The sequence below is a fragment of the Dermacentor variabilis genome, unplaced genomic scaffold, assembly GCF_050947875.1.
Source record: "Dermacentor variabilis isolate Ectoservices unplaced genomic scaffold, ASM5094787v1 scaffold_12, whole genome shotgun sequence".
In the NCBI taxonomy this organism is placed as follows: domain Eukaryota; kingdom Metazoa; phylum Arthropoda; class Arachnida; order Ixodida; family Ixodidae; genus Dermacentor; species Dermacentor variabilis.
Window position 1 is genome coordinate 30,929,438 of NW_027460280.1, and position 21,529 is coordinate 30,950,966.

The 21,529-nt window shown below is 41.0% G+C and overlaps 1 protein-coding gene and 1 pseudogene across 7 annotated transcripts in view; both read right to left on the minus strand.

The window, feature by feature from the left end:
• Window positions 1-2,996: 2,996 nt before the first annotated feature.
• LOC142565918 (WD repeat-containing protein 91) overlaps window positions 2,997-21,529 on the minus strand; it is a 71,183-nt gene continuing 52,650 nt past the window's right edge. For 2 of the 7 annotated variants that reach the window (XM_075676523.1, XM_075676522.1), the window contains one exon: window positions 13,017-15,198. In XM_075676523.1, the coding sequence (XP_075532638.1) occupies window positions 15,043-15,198 (156 nt within the window). In that variant the 3' untranslated portion in view covers window positions 13,017-15,042. Of the gene's footprint in view, window positions 3,429-13,015; window positions 15,199-21,529 lie in introns of those variants that run through there. The other 5 variants (XR_012824918.1, XR_012824917.1, XR_012824916.1 and 2 more) reach the window with 4 other exon arrangements.
• On the minus strand, window positions 16,459-18,804 carry LOC142565919 (uncharacterized; annotated as a pseudogene).

Here is a 21,529-nt window from a genome sequence, read left to right on the forward strand (position 1 = left end):
TAATGTTGGCATTCTTCCAGCTTGAAGTCTTATTATGCTCACGACTTGAAGTCTTGAGCATAATATCTCCTTTATATTTTATTAAATCACCTGTTATTCCATCTTCTCCTGCCACTTTTCCGAGGGATATGTCTTGCAGGGCTCTTAGGGATGGTCGATTAATTTTTTAAATCGATTAACAATTACTCATTGATCATTCTAGCCTTCAATCAATTAATTGCTTTCGATGCAGGGTTTTTTATCGATTAATTCATTGAAATTTTTGCCGGGCACCCTAAAATGGTTGAAACACAGTTATCTACTTTTGTGGGACCTTATATTAATCTTTAACAGTTGGAACAAAGTTTAAAATACAAGTGTATAAACGTTTTATAAAGTATAATCTTTAACTTGCTAAACACTAAATATAGTTGGCACTAGTAGCTTATAAAAAGATAAACAATATATGTTATAAAATGGCACTTCATGCAGAATTAAATAAGATACAAGGCACTAGTGAAACCCTGCACAGTACAGTTAAACAAGAAAAAGGAAAAATGGCAAAAGTGAAAGGTGAAGTCCAACTGAAATAGGCAAGAAATTGCAATATGCTCAGGGGAAAAGGAAATGACTGGTTTAGGATTTTAAACCACATGCTCTTTTCTAGACAGCAAAGGAATGTCAATTGGCTGGGATGCTTGAATGAAACTGATACTTTTGAATGGCCACACAACCAGCATGCAGGAATATATGATTGGGTGCTATAGAGTTGATGGAATCGACATGAACTCCATCGCAATGTCAAATACATGCTCCAAACCAGCGCATATGCTGTGGTATGACTTTAGTGGACTGGGAATGGTACGATGATCAACGACTGGGTTGCTATAGTATGCCTTGAATTGTCAGAGCATTTCAAGTCTCCAGCTTTGGATGACATGGTGGCATGTGTGGTGTGGGGAAAGAGAGGGGAAGCACTCAGAAAAACAGTCGACAGTCGCTCTACCAGAGCCGCACAGTCACTGCTAGTGCACCGCCATTCCAGCACGATTTCAAAATTTTTGCACCACTCCTGTCAAACTCTCAAAAACGATTCATCGAACAATTCTAATCGATTAAGTCGATTAGATAAGGCGGACATCGATGAAGATTAATTATTTTCTGGGATACATTTAATCGATTAATCATTCATCGATATTGCCAACCCTAAAGGCTCTTCTAACTTAATCGCTGGTTATACAAGAAGCTTCTGTATTCTCTTCATCACTACTTCCAATGAAGGTTGCGTGGCTGCTCTGGGTATTGTATAAAGGTCAATGAAGAATTCTTCTTCTGCTATTATTATATCCTTGGCATTGCTGACGACATTACCCTGCTCATCTTTCACTGCATGCATCTTGCCCTGTCCTATGCCAAGTTTTCTTCTGATTTCGTGCTGCAGCTATCTTTTACTGCTTCCTCAATCTTTCCAGTGTTACAACTTCGAATATCACTTACTTTCTCCTTGTTTATCAGATTTGACAGTTCAGCTAATTCTACCTGATCTCTTGAGTTAGACACTTTCATGCTTTGCGATTTCTTTATTGTGTCCCTTGTTACTTGCAAGAGCTTACCTACTGGTTGCCTTGGTGCGTTGCCTCCCACTTCCATTGCCACTTCTGAAATCAGTCTAGTTAAGGTTTCATTAATTCCCTGTATGCTACCTTTATCTTTCTGTTCTAAAGCTGCATATTTGTTTACAGGCACCAGATTGAATTCTTCTGCTTTTACCCTTACTGCATCTAGGTTGGCCTGTTTCTTCTGGATTAATTTTGCTTTTTCTCTCTTCAAATTTAGAGCCATCCTAGACCTCACTAACCTATGATCACTGCCATTTATGAAACCTAACACTTCTACATCCTGCACTATGCTGGGATCCACAAACATGCCCTGTGGCAAACACATAATTCTTGACAGTGATCATAGATAAATCTCATAACTGTGTAGCCTGTGCTTTTGCCAGTAGGAAGAGTGCTTATGGAATTCAGAACAGTCCAGGTGTCATACATCTACCTACAACAATGTATATTGTGAGACTGTAAAGTTTTTATCTAGATTAAAAAAGGCCCTTAAACACTTTTTGAATAACATAATAAGAAAACATTACCGATCTGTCGCAGAAGCTGCTGTGAACATGTGAGCCAAATATTACTGCACTGCATGCAGCAGCGAACTTAAAATCTCATGTCAAAAACAGTGAAAAATGAAAAATTGCTTGCTCTCACTTCTGCAATGTTGTCATGCAGCATCACCACAAGCAGCTGGACCCACCAACGTAAATGGCTGGTTTTGTGATCACAAGAACATTCTCAGTAATACATCATTGCTAATGATGTCACTGCATCACTGCTGGAAGCCTCTCTTCTCTTTTTAGAAGCGCCAAGGCACCATGTGACCTATTGCTGCCCCCATCTAATCAGCTATAAACACCTACTGCTTATCGAGCTTCGCATTCGCGCAGTGGTGGTGGCAGCGGATACGTTGGAATGGCAGCTAAAGAAACTTTGCTCACTTTTGCAGGTTAGTTCACAGTTGTTGCTGCAAATTTTTTCGCACTCCTACCCATTCCTACCTTTTGCTGCTGCCTCTACTGCCCCAGCAAGTGTTTATCATGTAATTCGTGTTTTCGTGTAATGCGTGCATAGCGTACTAGGAAAACCAAACCTCCTGTGCACCAACATTTTGTAAATTTTGTATTTGTGCAACCTGTGCATTGCAATGAGCATTGACCTTGGCAAATCATGTGTAGCATGTTTTGAGGAATTAATGTAAGATGATGATTATATGACATGTGCGGAGCGTGGTCTAAGTTATCATCTGGAAAAGTGCTCAGGCGTTGGAGAGCGCACGTACAGATAAAAAAACGCGGAAGCGAAAGCCAAAATGAGGTGTCAGACATGTCGCATGACAGCGTCTCGAAGTGCTGACACTGTTGGACAGCAGGATAGTAATGTGCCCATTGCTTTGAGCAGGCAGCTGGCAGACATAAGCAGAACGCTTGGTGCGCTTACAGAGAAGGTCGATCAGATATCGAGTCTTAAAGATGCAGTGAGCAACATTGAGACATCTGTGCAACACACGTCTGATACGTACGATAAGCTCATAGAAGCTTCAAATAAACACAATAAGCAAATCGAAGCCCTGCAAAAGAAAGTTGATACTTTCGAAGCAGCTAATGACAAAGAAGAAATTGCAGAGTTATGCAATGAGCTAAATGCCCTAAATCAATACAGCAGAAAACAAAACATGGAACTTTATGGCTTGCCTGAAACTGAATGCAAATATTTAATGAAGAAACTTAATGATCTCGCTATTAAGCTTGATCTGCCGGTCCTTACAAAGAGTGATGTTGATGGGCTGCATCATAGTCCATCTCGGTCAAATGGAATTCCTGTGGTGCTCATCAGGTTCTGCAAACAATCCACAAAAGCACAGTGGATTGCCAAGCGTAGCACTCTGAAACACTGCAATAAGAATATTAAATTTTTTAACAACTTAACTGTGCAAAACAGAAGCTATTGTGGCTCGCAAAGGCAAGAGCTGCTGAGACACACTACAGGTTTGTCTGGACCAAGGAAGGAAAGATATTTGCACGAAAAGAACCAAGTACTCAAGCAATTTGCATTAACAATGTGAGTGATTTAGGCAAAATTGTCTAGAACCGTGTGTGTTTTCCCTTTGAAAAGAAGTTGAAATATGGCCTATTTTTCTGCTGATTCATTTCAAGAACTGCTAAAAACATCTGGATATGGTGCAAACGATAGCCTATCCTTTTATCGCTTAAATGCGCAAAGCCTAAGAAACAAGGGTGAGGAAGTCGCGGCAGAAATAGAACAGATGAACTACACTTTCGATTTTTTTGCTTTTACTGAGACATGGTTTCACTCGAACGAAGAAGTCTCTCAGTTCTCTGGCTACAAACATATAACTAAATTCAAAAAAGATAAACATGGTGGTGGTGTGACCCTATACATGCGCAAGAGCCTATCTTTTGACATCCAGACTGATTATACGGGTATTTTCAATGATGCCGAGACTGTTAGTTTACTACACCGGAACATTTTTATTATTGTGCTGTACCGCCCCCCCCCACAAGGAAACACAGAGGCCTTTCTTCAGTTTACCGAGTCGTTTTTGGAAAATGCAAATTTAAATAAATGGCATGTTATTGCACTTGGTGATTTTAATATTGATGTTATGGTTAGATCTCCTATTCAAGTGGCCCTAATTGAAATGATGCTTCTATATGGCTGTGCTAACATGATTGAGTCGCCAACATGAGTAAACAGATTGTCAACAACAATAATAGATCTCTGTTACACAAACTTCCCTCGTGATGCGGTCTTTTTTGTGGCCTTGGGTCTAAGCAACCACTAACTGCCCTTTATATTTTTTTTCTCTCAGTAAAAAACAAACCACTCCTATTTACTCATGTAGAACCAATGATTCTAATAATATCGCTATCTTCTCTTAATTGATGACAACAACAAATTGGGCAGATGCTTACGGTGCAACTGACACAAATGAAGCAGACAATAATTTCATAACAAAAGTAATTAACCATTACAATGTTGCTTTTCCTGTGGTAGCGATTAAAAAGCACAGAAAGGCTCAATAAGATTGGATAACTAGGGCTCTTTTCATAAGAATAAAACAAAAAGACTGATGTTCTCCGATTTTCTCAAAACAAGAAGTTCGAGATGTTAGCAGAGTACAAAAAATTTCGTAATATACTAAACACAGATCTAAAGAAAGCAAAGTATCCTTTTACAGAAATAAGTTCTCCCACATAGCGAAAAACCCTAAGCAGATCTGGGAAGAAATTAAAACTCTCATAGGTAACAAAAGTAACACAGAACCTCTTGAAATGCTGATAAATGGTTTTCTTTATACTGGAGTTGCATCAGCAAACAAATTTGATGCACATTTCCTGGAAGCGGGCAAATATACAGCCTCAAATCCCCTCCCAAATAATACCTCCCTTATGCCATACATGCACATATCAAATTCTGACTCGATATTGCTGACACCAACAGCAGAAGCAGAAATTACAACCATTATTGGTTTCTCTAAGAAATACCTGTGCTCTTGGGGATGACGACCATTCACCATTGCCAATTAAACATTCTATTGGGTGCTTTATAGGGCCATTGACTTACATAATCATATGTTGGTTACTGGAGTGTTTCCAGATAGACTAAATGTAGCCTGTGTTACTGTTGTTTTCAAAGGTGGAAATAAAACAGAATTCAGCAATTACCAGCCAATTTCAGTTCTGCCAATTTTTTCTAAGGTTGCCGAAAAAATAATTTACATGCGTCTTTTTGGTTTCTTTTCCTCCAAGAATGTGATAAGTGATCATCAATATGGCTTCCAACCCGGAAAGTCGACTGAGACCACATTACATCATATAAAAATGTCTTAATTCAAAAGATTGAAATAAAACTTTTTACTATTGGTCTCTTTCTTGACTTCAGCAAAGTGTTTGAATCGGAGCATGATATTCTACTAATGAAATTAGAAAGTTACGGAATTTGTCGCATCGCTAAAGACCTAATGGTAAGCTACCTGAGTAGAAGACAATAGTACACAAGGCTACACAACAACACTTGCTCTGACCATGGAACATTAAAATATGGTATACCTCAGGGATCCATATTAGCACCTCTCCTGTTCACTATGTATATAAATAACATTGTGAACGTTTCTTCAACTTCGAACATTCTCCTATACGCTGACAATACTAACATCTTTTCTGGCTCAGACCTAAAGGAACTTGAGCAGCAAGCGAATACGTGGCTTAACAAATTACAGGCTTGGCTGACTGTAAATCAATTGACATTAAACATCAAAAAAACCAATTTCATACTATTCCATGCAAAAAACAAAGCAATGAAGCACAACCCAAAGCTCTATTTCTATGATTCAGAAATTGGACGTAATAGTAGTTGCAAGTTTCTGGGTGTACACTTGTGCAACGATATGAGCTGGTCTGATCACGTCACTCATGTCAAAATGAAAATGGCTCGATCTATAGGTGTTATCAGCCGCATTAACCAACTTCTTCCATATTCTGTAGCAAAGCAACTATATTTTTCTGTTGTTCATTCGCACCTCATATACTGCAACTTAGTTTGGGGCACACATAATAAGAATGATGCAGAAAAATTGATAATCATGGAATCAAAAGCACTGAAACTATTAACGAGAAGGCCAGGTATCCACAATAACTTATTCTCTATTTTTTCACGTAATGCTTTTTACTGAGTGCTATAAGCTTAAACCAATGGCCCTCATCTATCATCATATTAACCAATACTTTTTTTCATCCAGCAATATGTACGTCAGCCATGATATTTACTATAACTTATGAACGATCTCACTTATTTCGATTAGACCGAGGACAAATTATGGCATTCAATCACTAGATCATCAATTAACAGAAATATGTAATTGTTTTCCTTCTGTAGTGGAAATTGCACAATTGAGTAGATGTGTATGCCATTTTAAAAAGAAAGTAAGATTACTTTTCGACCCAGGTTGAAGCGTTTTTATGTGTGTTGTTTTTCCCCCAGCGTTTTTTTGTACATGTGCTCGTATCGTATCCTACCACATGCGCTGTCTACCTGTTTGCTTAATTTTACTCTCCAGATGTAACGTTATGCACATCGTTTAGTCTTACTTGAAATTTTGCTTGAAGTTCTTACCTTTTGATTTGCTTGTGTTTATTGATCATATTGTTAACATAAGATGGAATTGTTTATATTTTATTACATTTACTGCAAAGGTTCGTATGTAATTGGGAAATGTTCTTGATGAATTTATATATGTGATGTATTTGAACTGAGCAGTTATTGAACGTTTCTTTGTCGACCCTAATGCTGACCTGTTACCAGTGTACGAACCAGGATGTGGGCCTAGCCATGAAGCATGCTTTGTCTGTTTCCTTTTGCCTCATCTCGTTGGCATGATACATTGTTGTATATGTGCACATGTCAGAATAAGCAGTAATTATTATTATCTTAATTTTGAGCTAAATAAGTTAGTAAACATATATGTCTGCAACCTCAAAAAGACAGAGAAATCATTTCATCTTTACAGTGCCGGTCTACACACGACAGATGCATGCGGCTGCGTCTGCTGTACGTGGCCTCCGAGAAAGCAGCAGTGTGCTACTTAGCATAGTCTACCATAGCCACCACTGGGTGCCGCAATGAGCCCTTTCGCCGCCGAGAAACTGAACCTTAGGTGGAGTTTTGCGCTCTTGGCTTCTCCCCAATGCAGCTTACAATGTGCTAGCACAGACGAAAAGAGAGAGAAATCTACATATCGGTGCAATAACTCCACTAATACTTGAAGGATTCGAAACATTTTGCAGCATGAGGTTCATAAGACAACGACCTTCAATAATTACTTCACGTGTTACAATTTACGAATTGTAGCCTGTGAGCTTGCAAGCCATACCCACTTGGAATGAATTCTAAGGATCACACGGGTTTCCAGATATGCGCTGTGAAACTTGCGGTAAGAATGCACTATTGTTCCACTTACTTTTTTAACAAACCACCACTTTATACATTGACGCACAAATGTAACTGGAACACCCATGTATTTCGTTGCACACTTTGGGAATGAATATTTTGAAACTGACGTTATCTTGAAAATTTGTTCCAAATGTACATTCCTTGCAATCTCACTGGCTACAATTGGTAAATAACAGCGTGCACCGTAAAGTAGTTAATTAGAAATATAATTAGTAGTTTTCTTAATTTGTCTATTATGCATTTCAATTTCTTAATAAACTTCATGACTTATATTCTGTCAGAATAAAGAATCTGTGCACTGTTCCTTTCTTTTTTTCTTTTTTGTCATATTACTGCTGAAAGAGATAATAAAAGTGTAACATGTTTCTCATACAAAACAGTGGAATAACATGGCCTGCAGAAAGAACGTTTCACGGAACAAACCTACGGACAGAAGGAATGAAGTTTGTTCTGTGAAGCATATAACATCCTTCAGCACTGAGTTCAATGTGGCGCTACTATATACAAAGCAGTAAGTTAATTCTTGCAAAACTTTCTTGCCCAAAGTTTTGCTAAAATGTACCCCCCCCCCCCTCATATCACTGCTGAAAGCGATAATAGCAGTGTTCCGTAAATGCAAAGCAAAGCGAGCATCCTCTTGAGTACACCATTTGACGCAGCAGCCTAGAAACTAAAAATAGGCACAGCAACAGCACTACAGGAAACAACCCAACAGGGCAGCATCATAACAGAATTTTTGAAACTCGCATAAAGAAAATTCAAAAGCAGTGAAAATGGCATAGCTGGAAAAAAGGCTGGAGTAACCACATAAGAAAAATACATCTGGTCATATGAATACAGTGACACTGCAGTTACTAAGGTGACTTCAGCTATGCAGTTAGTCATGACAGAGAAAAAAGTAAAGACACGTATGGGTTGGATAAGTGCAGTGAATTGCAATGCATATGTATTGTTACGTACATCTGTTTACATCCTCTTCGCAACAATATGTATGGCTAACATGCAATTTTCTAGGATATTCACTCTGCAGTTTCTCTGACATGATGCAAAACCTATAATGTGTGGTTAAGACAAATAGATACGGTCAGGTAGCCTGTAGTTTCTCACCAACGAATGACAGATGATTTGCACAAACACAACAAAACCCCTTAAGAATCAAGCCGCACCTAAAAGCTCTCATCTGAAAATTAAACATCCACTTTATGCCACAAGAAAGTTTATCTTCACTAATTACACAAGGCAAATCATATTATATTGAGTTACCCATCGCGATCAGCAAAACACTTCTATCACAGATAAATCAAAGAAGTTTTTAGGCATGTAGGGCCCTCTGGGCTGTACTTGTCGGCGATAAGGTAGCTTCGCCGCCTTATGTCGAATGCTCGGTTGCCATAGTAGGAACTTGGAATTCCTCTATAAGATTAGCAATAAGCAATGAGAAAATTAGCGATGAAAAAAGTGCAAACTCAGTATACTGTACTAATGGGCGACTTCAATGCAAAAGTGGGAAACAAGCAGGCTGGTGAACAAGCAATTGGCAATTATGGCGTCGATTCTAGGAATACTAGAGGAGAGATGATGGTAGAATTCGCAGAAAGGAATAAGCTTCGAATAATGAACACCTTTTTCAGGAAGCGTAGGAACAGAAAGTGGATCTGGGAAAGCCCTAATGGTGAAACAAGAAATGAAATTGACTTCATACTTTCTGCTTATCCCAGCATAGTGCAGGATGTAGAAGGGATAGGTAGGGTAAAGTGCAGTGATCATAGGTTAGTGAGGGCTAGGATTCACCTCAATTTGAAGAGGGAAAGAGTGAAATTGGTAAAGAAGAAACTGGTCAACCTAGAGGCAGTAAGGGTAAAAGGAGACAAATTCACGCTGGCACTTGCAAACAAATATGCAGCCTTAGAACAGAGAGATGATGATGGCACAGAGCTAATGAATGAAACCATAACTAGGCTGGCTTCAGAGGCAGCAATTGAAGTGGGAGGCAAGCTCTCCCGAGTAACAAAGGACCTAATAAAGAAATGACAAAGAATGAAAGTCTCCAACTCAAGAGATAAGATAGAATTGGCGGAACTGTTAAAACTGATCAAAAAGGCGAAAATAAGTGATATTCGAAACTAACGTGAGAAAGACTAAAGAAGCCGTAAAAAATGGATGCAGCCTGAAATCAGTGAGAAAGAAACTTGGCATAGGACAAACCAAGATGTGTGCACTGAAAGATAAGCAGGATATTATCAGCAATCTCAAAGATATAGTAAAAGAAGCGGAAGAATTCTATGCTGACCTGTACAATACAGGATACCTCCATTAGAAACAGTAATGAACAGGATACAGAAACTCCTCCTATAACTAGCGATGAGGTCAGAAGGGCCTTGCAAGACATGAAACGAGGAAGAGCGGCAGGAGAAGATGGAATAACAGTTGATTTAATCAAAGATGGAGGAGACATAATGCTTGGAAAACTGGCGGCTCTTTATACGAAATGTCTATCGACTGCAAGGGTCCCAGAAAACTGGAAGAATGCAAACATTATACTAATCCACAAAAAGGGAGACGTTAAAGAATTGAAAAATTATAGGCCCCATAAGCTTACTCCCAGTATATTATGGAAAATATTTAACTAAATAATCTCCAACAGAATAAGGGCAACACTGGACTTTAGTCAACCAAGGAAACAGGCTGGTTTCAGGAAGGGATACTCTACAATGGATCACATCCGTGCCATTAATCAGGTTATCAACAAATCTACAGAGTACAATAAGCCTCTCTATATGGTTTTCACAGATTATGAAAAGGCGTTTGACTCAGTACCAGCAGTCATAGAGGCATTACGTAATCAAGGAGTACAGAACGCTTACGTAAATACCTTGGAAAATATCTACAGAGGTTCTACAGCTACCTTAATTCTACACAAGAAAAGCAGGAAGATAACTATAAAAAAAGGAGTCAGACAGGGAGACACAATCTCTCCAATGCTATTCACTGCGTGCTTGGAAGAAGTATTCAAGTGATTAAACTGGGAAGGCTTAGGAGTAAGGATCAACAGCGAATATCTCAGCAACCTTCAGTTTGCCAATGACATTGTTCTATTCAGCAACAATGCCGACGAGTTACAACAAATGATTGAGGACCTTAACAGAGAAAGTGTAAGAGTGGTGTTGAAGATTAATATGCAGATGACAAAGATAATGATGAATAGCTGGGCAAACGAACAAGAGTTCAGGATCGCCAGTCAGCCTCTAGAGTCTGTGAAGGAGTATGTTTACCTAGGTCAATTAATAACAGGGCACCCTGATCATGAGAATAAAATTCACAGAAGAATAAGAATGGGTTGGATCACATACGGCAGACATTGTCAGCTCCTGACTGGAAGCTTACCATTATCATTGAAAAAGAAGGTGTACAATCAGTGCATTTTACCGGTGCTGACATATGGGGCAGAGACTTGGAGATTTGGCAAAGAAGCTTGAGAACAAGTTAAGGATCGCACAAAGGGCGATGGAACGAAGACTGCTAGGCATAAAGTTAAGATGCAGAAAGAGAGCAGTTTGGATGAGAGAGCAAACGGGTATAGCCGATATTCTAATTGACATCAAGAGGAAAAAATGTAGCTGGGCAGGTCATGTAATGCGCTGGTTAGATAACCGTTGGACCATTAGGGTTACAGAATGGGTACCAAGAGAAGGGAAACTCAGCCAAGGATGACAGAAGACTAGGTGAAGCGATGAAATTAGGAAATTCGCGGGCGCTACTTGGAATCGGTTGGCGCAGGACAGGGGTAATTGGAGATCGCAGGGAGAGGCCTTCTTCCTGCAGGGGACATAAAACATGATGATGATGATGATGATGATGATGATGATGATGAAAGGGAAAAGTGCACTCTCTAAATTTGATGACCTTAACGCACAAAGACATGTATGTCCCATCGCATATCACCTCTTGTATGGCATCTAGTATGCTGTTACTGGTTGTATTTTCGTTTGGGAGCTATAAAACTAACAAAAATGGCATTAAATTACATTTCCAAATAATCATTTTATTGTTTTTCTGAGGGCCTTATAGCATGTGGTGACAGTGAACAGTAAGTTACCTAAACCACCAGAAGTTTTTTATACATTCAACATAGCGAAGGGCTGCTCAGTTTTCAGTCTTTATAATGAAAATGTCATTTTTCATATGGACAGTGTAATGCTATATTTTATTTGTTGCAAACCTAAGCATCCTACCCAACTCTGTGATTGGCATTAAGCGAGTGCTTAGATTTTAGAAAATTCAGTAGATATGGCGATTGCTGCTCACCTTTGCAGTTTCCAAATGAAAAATCTCTTAAAGGACCCCTTACCAGGCCTCATTATAAATTTCGGGTATAGACTGGAATTTGTAAAGTTCCATCCAGGGTGCATTCTATCACAATTTTTTTTTTATTTTAATGGTTTGGTAATAGCGGAGATAGCAGCAAATGAAATATTGTAAAGCAGTGGCTCAAGGTAGTAAGCTACCTGTTGCAGTGGCTTTCTCTGATTGCCCCAACCATAAAGTTTCTTAGAAAAAAATTACTAGGGGGAATTCTGGTGCTAGTGTCTATGCTACCTGCAAGCACAGTGGTTCAGCCAGCATGGGAATGATGGGGTAGTATGTTCATGGATTTGCCCCAAATTCATCCTTATGGCTTCAAACGGCTTTGTGACTGAGCAAGTTTATTATTTTCAACAAGATATTGCATTATAAATGCAATTCATAATGATTATGCATGTGCTGAGAGTCTTCTTGCTTTCTGCGTTAGGAAAGATAGTGATGCTTCAAAATTTAGGCCAGTAACAGAAGATAAACTGTAGCATTGAATAAAGCCACAAGAATGTCAGAAGCCACAAGCACGAAGACTGGGCAAATATCCATGTACTAACCATCATTTCCATGGTAGCTGAACAACCACAGTGTCAGCATTCTCTCTAGCAATTTTAGTAGGAAACTTTATAGCGTCAACCACAAGGGCCGTTACTCCCCTGCCTTATTTTCCCATATTCGAGGCGAGGGCTGCCTCCTTTTTTTATCTCGTGATCTCCCTCCTCTTCTTGCTGCAGGGTGCATTTTCCAGAGGCGCTTTTGTGTGCTCTGTGTTTCACAGGAATTCTCAAGTTGTTGTTGTTGCTATTTGTGAGCTATGGCTATTTGTGACTGCAGGTAGTATATTTTTGCATATATTTTGTATATGTGGCTATTTGTGAGCTGCAGGCAGTATGCACGTGACATGCAGGCATTTTCTGTGACACGGTTTCTACTGGCGGGAAGAGTGGCGCACTGCAAGAAGGCGCACTGCCTTTCCTTTCCAACTGTTTTTGGAGCACACATTGGTGTAATGTTTTGCAAACACATCACCAGTGTGAGCTATGCACCGTGCTTCTCAGTTTGCAATACCCAAACCCACTGAGGTTTGACTTAACAGTTAATAGCACATGTAGCCTTTTACATTAAATTTTTCTTTATTATTAAATCTCTATTTCTGAATTGGCAGCAATAAACAAAGTGCCCTCAAACTAAAAAAAACTAAATTTCTAGTAAAATAGAAATTTCACAGCAAGATGCTTTACTGCACTTTCTTCCTGTGTGAAATATGAATACGCTACCAGAATATCTAAGTATATGTTAGAATTCATTACATAACTTGCATACAACATTTTTTTGCACTTGACCTAAGTGTTATTTAATACAATCCCTTTTGGCACCACTTAGCAATTCTTGTTGATAATGTGAGCAGGAGGCGTAAACAAACTTCCAGTCCACCTGTCATTGCCTTTGTAGGAGGCTATTGTGATGAATGACTGAATTATTAAATGTATAAGTAAACGGGAAGTGAAATGCTAATTTTGCCAATGAACTTCAGCAGAAAGATTTGCCAGCAAACAGAAAATTAACAAAATGGTGCAACTGGAGAGGCTTAAACACCCATCTAAGCAAACACATGGAAAAGATGTTCCATAAAAGCCTGCACATAACATGGGCCAAGATAACGCAACACTATTTCAATCTATTCTAAACCTACGACTAGCCCATATGGGTGGGGCCCGAGCCAGTTTTGACCTATTATAGAGGACTCATGGCAGATTTGGAATAAAAACAGATTAGATTCATTTTACTTTAACCTGGAAATGAATCCAAACAGTATACAAGAAAAAATATGGTGGCTGTGAAGTGGGTAGAACTTCAATCATGTTGAATACCATCACTCTGTTTTTGATCATGTATGGCCACAAACTATTGAAAGAGTACTGACACAAAATTTTGTCTAGTTTTTTTTTTGCTTTATTAGATAACTGCCAACACTGCAACGCTTATGTGAGGCCTCAATTTCTTGAACACACAACAAACCATGAATTTATGTAGTATTTCCATGCAACAAATTTGAAAACTGCAAGAAATATATGCAAACAGCAGGCTGTTGACCAGAGATCCTCAAAACATCACAAAAATATTAAAATCAGGATTGTGGTCACATGATATCATGTCATACAAGTCAGTGCAGTGGTCACCATTGCACCACAATCATCTTGCCAAGAGATGAGGCCATAGAGAAAGAGGAGGCGGGAAAGGCATGGCGCATTCTGAGAGAAGCGACAGCGGAGGACTAAGCTTACCGCATGTTGAATACAGAGAGTGAAAGACTGGTTGTGCAGTACACGCCCACCTTTCCGCAACACAGTCCTTGTGTGGCTTGCGACCACTGCGGGAGCTGTTCCCACTGCACTAGGCTGACTGACATGTGGATGAGTGGTTTGTGATACCACATGAACGCTACCTCAGATTTTGTTAAATGACTGAGAGTTCTTCGTTGGCACACCATACGCAACGAAGCTGTGCTGATTTTGGCAAACATTTTGAACTGGTCACAACAAAAGACAATATTATTAATGATTTGTTGCACATTCAAGGGATTCTGGCACCATACTGTTGTTATGGAGTCAGTAGCTATCTATTAAAGCAGAAAAAGCAAGATACAAAATATTTCTGCCAGTACTCCTTTGAAGTTCCAAATAATGTTGTGCCTGAATATCACACAAAATGCCAATTTAACACACCAAAACCTGGAAAACGACCTCGTATTACATGCGGAATTTTACAGTAATAAGAGAAGCAGCTCATGTTATAGATAAAAGCACACTAACGCAGTATTTAGCAAACTGTCTTTATACAGAAGAGTTTATACAGGTAAACAGCACACCAATGCTGTACACTTGGCAATATTGCCTACTGAATCACAAAGTGAGCATTGCAGAGTACAATGTCACTTTTTAGTAAAAGTCTGGAGTAAGTAGCTGACCGCACACCTCAAGTCAGAGGACGGCAGCAGTGTCAGTGAAAGGTCGCACCACATCTTACATAACAACTTACACAGCACTCCAGCTGCTGCCATGTATGCCAGGGCATTTCCTATGCAGCATTGTTCAAGGCTAAGGTTTAGCAGCTACAGTACTTGCTGTCAGACATGGCTGAAGAGTGTTGCAATGGAAATGGAGCCATCAACTGATGCAGTAGCACAAGTGCTGCAGTCCACAGCTGGTGACCAATCCACAGTAACAACATGACTCTTATGGTCGCCGACAGAAAGGACATTAGTAAAGCTGCCATTTTCTTCCTGCATGGAAGTGAAAAAGCACACATGAATTTGAAGAAGGGGAACCAAAGGGCCCAGTTTTTGTTAGTCAGAACCATATGAGGCCAACAGTTAATGTTGGCTTTCCTCGGCTTCATTAACTGTTGGCTTCATAAAGCACACATGAGAAGGAATAAGTCACCAATCAATGAGAAAGCTAAAATGTCATTACTAATGTGCAGGCAGCAATAATTAAACACAATCAAATTTACAGATGACCAGATTGCCTACATTTCTGGATGTGTTGAGTTATTGGTGTGCTATAGCTCAGATAAGTGTTGCAAACTGATATTGTTATGGCATGTAACTTAACCGTTTGTGCAACAATGTCTCATTAGTGAATCAAGTAGCAAAACACTGTCCATGAGCTGCCTCACGCAGCAGTTGAGGTAAAGTGACTTGCTATGGGCCTAGTTGATGCATACATAGTTGACATAGAAAGCGTGCATGCACGCACGCACCACGAAAGTGTCTGTCCCGTGTCTGTTTCTTTTCCTCTGTGGTTGATGGGGGCGAAATGCAAAAACGCTGGCATCCCGTGCATTGGGGGCACATTAAGGGGGGAGGCTACCCTCGGATACCAACTTTTTTGTTTATTGAGATATCTTAATGAAATCTTTAGGATAGACCCATAGAAAAAGCATTAGTAGAACTACAAAATTTCATGCAGTTATGATCACAGGTTCTCAAGTTACAGCAATATGTCAGAATAATGGTGCACATGGTTTTCTCATTCCAGGCCTGGAGAATCTTCAAATGGTGCTGCAACTGTATTCACTATGATGATTCCCAGATGGATACCTCAGGGCAAGACAGAGCCCTCTTTTGAAATTTCCTTGCTGAAAAATTTTAGCAGGCCACCGAATTTAGTGTTGGTGATTAAGATTTTATCAATCAAATTTTGGTTAAATATCACAAATCACAGACAAAATATACAATATAATAGACCAAGCTGTCAAGCGCTTTTTATTTCAAAAAAGGTAACGCCCCAGCTCATGCGCAAAGAAGTAGAACAGGGAAGATGATGATGGCTATGTACAAACGAAAACGACGAAGTATGTTAATAGTGCTAACAATATAAAAAAATGGGCTTGTCTTGCCCTCAGAAATTTATTGAGATATACAATAAAAGAAACCTCTGGAAATCTGATGAGCGGTTACAGAGATATGGCTGGAACAAACAGCCTCACCTGCCAAAAAAGTCATTTTGAGAAAATAAGCATTAAAAGTTTTGAGCACATACCTATATTGGTCTAAAATGACCCTGCAGCGTAACTGGAGATTTCCTTAGGCACTCTCTTCTTTTGCCGCCTTCCCACCTTGTCTTGCAATCACTCCTTGGTCTTTTTCAAGCACACAGAATCTTTCTCGGCTGCCCGTTGAAGGGCCAGGTGGCCAGGTGTTAGCCCCACTGATGAACATAGCTCTTGGGTGGCCCTGTGGCAGCCAGCATTATATCTTAAAACTGCCTCATGCAGTGCTGTCTCCACAGCAATCAGCGTAGCATGCTATTCTTTGGGCATCAGGGACCACAGCACGGAGTGAAATGATTCTGATCCATTCTGCGTTTTTGCTCCCAGGCAGCGTTGCAGAAGAGAAGCCTGTGAGAGGCGCTCATATACAGGTAGCAGTGCTTCTGCAACATAGCCTGTAAGATTGTACCGTTGCTTCAGAGGTGGCACACCATCACTCTTGCTGGTGTTATGACGACACCATGAGTCTGCACACTCAGGGCACAAGTCGTGGTAAGGATCCTCGTCCGTTGATGTCACGTGGTGGTATGATGCCATCACTGCACGCTGCATTGCAGCCACATCATTGAAATTGTTTCGTAGGGGCCAGATAATAGTCGGTGAACTTGTCAATGAGGGCCTTTGTCAGCTTGCCCTTCCCTCCTAAAGCCTTGTCACTTTTCTGCACAAGGTTGCGCAGTGCTGCCTCCATCCTCTTCTGGGCGTGGTTCAGATATTCCTCTTTCCGAAATGGGGACCAGCCCGTAAACATTTTCTTGCACAAGGGCAGAGAAGGCGGCACTATCTCCGTCAGGCACGAGCGTTGTGTAATGGAGGCTGTGCTTTGGCACCGAACATGAGAAAAGGATGACAGCTGCCTCAACCTCCTTCCTCCCAGACTTAGAGTCAGTGTTTTTCTGGCACACATGATCCTCCTGCCAGCTTGCGTAGCCTGGGTCTCCAGGCTTTGGTCCTACTTGGCAACCAAGGCACTGGTTCAATAAAACAATGGCGTCCAAGATGAGGCCCGTATGATATTCAATTATTGCAACAACTCCAACAGGGGACTTGTAGCCACACTCATGCCATGTTCCATCAAAGTTTACTGTGATATCCCTGCTCAAATATAGATCCATTTCCTTGTAGGTGGTTTTCACAGCACAAGCAGATTCTGCATAGAACTTGTCTATGCAATGCGTCTGCGGGTCACTGAATTTCTTCAAGTGCGTCAGAAAAGTCCTATGATGCAGGCCACGATGGGACATGTTCATCGCTGCCCAAAAGTCATTGAGCGCTGTTTGTCCCTTCCCTATCTGTTTTGTTGCCACAATGGCTCTTATATCCATGTCAAAGGCCATTGAGTCATCCTGACGAGCAGAACTCCACGAGCTTGCTACTCCACAATGTAAACAGCAGCTCAAGCTTTGTTGCAAGTCCAAGTTGGGTGCCTCCTTGAACCTTCATCCCAGTCGCGAAGCACTGCTGGCACAAGATCTCGGATAGCAGGTCGCCTAGGGAATCCATTTGCACGAGGAGAAATTTTTCGCCTTCACTTGTAGCGGTGGCAGCTTCAGGATCGTGCTCCATTGCTTGAAATTTTTGCTCCGCCGCTGACATTGTGCCAAGTCCTGGTTGTACAGCAGCGCACTTTTTCTCCACCGCCTCTCTCTCCTCACAGGTCAGGAAACGTGTTTTCAAGTGCACAGTGGACGACGCGATCGCACTGTCCGAGGCAGATGAAAGAGAGGATGAAGAAGCTGCTGTCAATGAGCATGAGACAACAGGTGCACTCGTCACGACAAATTCTTGCGCCAGAGGAGCAGGAGTCATGTTGCTAGAAGCATCGACACAACCATGCTGTTGCATAGATGAAGCAGAAGCTGCCCCACAGGAACTATCGGTGCGATCATTATCGACCGCGTGGACGAGCGGTGAGCTTTGCCATGCAAGCGAGCTTCATAGAATGCTTCCTTGCACCAAACGCGTGTAGTGTCTTGAGTTTTTTTGGGCGCATCGTGGCTGACTGCAGAACAATCAGCAGGTTAAACGGTCTCGTAAAGACGATAGAAACTTGGAGAATATGCAAACGGCAGCAAAGATAGATGACGGCAAGCGGAACACACAAAGGGCGCCGGCGATGGAGGAGCCGAAGCAGACAACGGCCGGACGCATTATGCAGGAGACCACTATGTCATCGCATGCAGCAGCAAATGGGAGTCGCGGGCTTCCCCGCGTCCTTGAGGAGTGCGCGCTTCGCCCAATCTCAGCTACGCGTCTCAGCCACGGGAAACTTGAAAGCTCTCGTGAGCCTTCCAATCATGAGCGATTTATGCCTCTCCCGCACTGCCACCACCGTCGCAGGGGGCGGGGGAAAAAAAGCACAAGAATGCACGAACAAAACAACACCAAAATGGCAGCGCTTGGGGAAGCGGTGGAGAAATGGCGTTCGTGCCAAGTAGGGCTATTTTGAGCGCTCGCTCCCTGCTCGAGGGCTGCCGCGGCTCGTTATAAATTTTACTTGAAATAGTTTCGCGATGAATTAGATGTTGAAATTTATGGAAATGTTAGTTTAAGACATACTGCCCGAATAGTGGTTTGCAAAAAATAGACTTTTTCTTGATTTTTCGGTTTTCAAAGGCCGTGTCCCCCCTTAAAGATCCCCTGGCGGTCAAAATTAATCCAGAGTCCCCCCCTACAGTGTGCCTCATAATCAAATTTAGGTTTTGGCACGTAAAATCCCTGAATTCAATTCAATTCTTTTTTTCTTTTATAGTGTATGTGTATTCCCGCTTCCTTGCTATGTTCAACTCACATGTAAGCTCATGCTTATAGTTGCCCAGCTTTCTTAAAAGCAAGAGGTAAATGTGACCTACTATGCAGCAGCCAAAAATAATTCTACACGGTTAATGCCAGTTTAAAGCATGGATTACCATTTTTTGCATGCCTACCAGGTGTCTCGACTTAAGTATATTGCTACTACTTGGGGATGCCTACATTGATAGAACAGACATGTATCAGCACACAAGCAGTTCTAAGTACAGGTAGGTATGGAAGCATGAAAGATCTAATTAAAAAGAGTCTCCAATACTTTTTGATCCTAGCATGTTCCTGCAACATCAAACAAATGTAAAATAGCCAAACTCTACTGCATGATATCAGGTAAACAAGGCACAGATGTCAGTGAACTGTTGGTTTTACAGATCTGATAGAGATATGGACTGCCAGCTTCAGATGCCTGTGTATAAAGCAATACCATGCACTGGAAAGGTCACATGAGAAAGAAGTTGGTACAATGCATCAACTTTTAATGCACTTAGCATTCTTTGAGAACTTAACCCACTTTGAAGTAAGTACCTAACATCTTTTGCCACCCAAGTTGTCCACTAGCTTGGGCCACTAGGTATGTGCTGGCTGTTGACTTGCCAAGCAGACAACATGGGACAATGGTTATGTGCCCGGATAGACAAGTGGCTGCTGTCTGGCCTAGTAGACAACTTGAGTAATCAGGCATTTGCCTGGACAGCTTTGGCACGGCACACATAATATTGGTAGGTGTCCATTCTTGGCCAATCCCCCACAAAAGATGCGCCAAAATAAAACAAGGGGTATGTAGGCTTAAATATATATTAAAGCGATAGCACCCCATACACGACCGACATCTCCGTGTGAAGCATGGCTGTTGATGGGGAGCCACTGCGAAGTTGCAGGCAGGATACTGGGGATGCTATAAAGTTTCAACATGGATGCAGTGATTACAAGATATATTGTGTTGTGGAATCATTTGGCATCGTGGTTGGCAGCGAGCTTGCCATGTTGTGTGTCTGTGGTGGTAATACGGTGTGTCACTATATTGCTTTAAATGTTAGTTGCATTAACATCAACAATCATCGGGAGATGGGTTTTGCTGAAATTTCTTTTCTTTGTTGTGTTTATAATTGTCATGTGTTATTGCAGCAGTCCCATTTATTTTCTTAACTGTGCTTTCATGGGTTGGCTACTGAATAAACCAGCATGTGCTCCTCACTGTTTTTCCTCATTTCGCATCAATTATTCTTAGTATGTTTAATGTAAATAAAGCATTCCTTTGCACATTCACCCATTAATGACAAATCACTTAGCACATATTGACAAAGCACTCCTGGCCACATTGATTGATAGGCCTGCAAATAATTACTATGCTCAATTTTATAATATGGATCGATTAAAGCAAACTTTGAAGCCTTAATTGATAAAGGGCTGGCAAAGTGAACGGCAAAGCTTCTAGAACACTGAGTCGAAGCATGACCAATGGCGAACACCATGTCCCATTGCCATTGTTTCTTGCTACAGCGAGCGGTGGAAAGAGTGGCGAATGCCCTGTACCTTTTCTGTCACTGCCCTTTTCCACCCAGCAGGTTTCTCTGACAGCAGTGTTGGCAACTGCTCCTCAGATAATGACGTCATGCCTGACACGGGTGCGCGTGGAGACCAATCAGAAAGAGCTGCCCTCCTCCCAAACCTCCGTCACTTCTGCCACTTCACTCTCATGCAAGATACCAGGCACCAATCCAGAAAACTGTCTGAATGGCTAATGAAAGCTACTCGCTTTAAAATCAAGCTCCTCGGTTCCACTGATTCCATGCCACAGAGCTTCATGTTATTTGAAGAAAGTTTGGAACTAATATAGAATCAGCATGGTGTTTTCTGTACCACGAAAAGTTGCAAATTTGTGTACATGTATTTCACATGACGACACACATACACATGACAATGCAGCAAGAAGCACAGGAAGCCATATGCACAATGTGCCACAAAAGTGGTTTTTGAAATTCCACCAGCTTGTGGGAAGGCCTACATGGGCAAACTGAGCACTGCATGAATAATCATATGTATGAGCATCACCTGACAATCAAACACAATAATGACCTGACTAAAAAGCCAGCCCATTGTGCTGCCCGCAAATGCAAGACATTTTCTTCAGACACAAAGGTTCTAGGAAAAAGTAACCAAAAAGATTGCACGAGAACTTTTAGAATGTCATCACATTAAAGAGGTTCTGAACTACCCCTCTGACTTGGTGAAAAGACATAATCGGTGGGCAG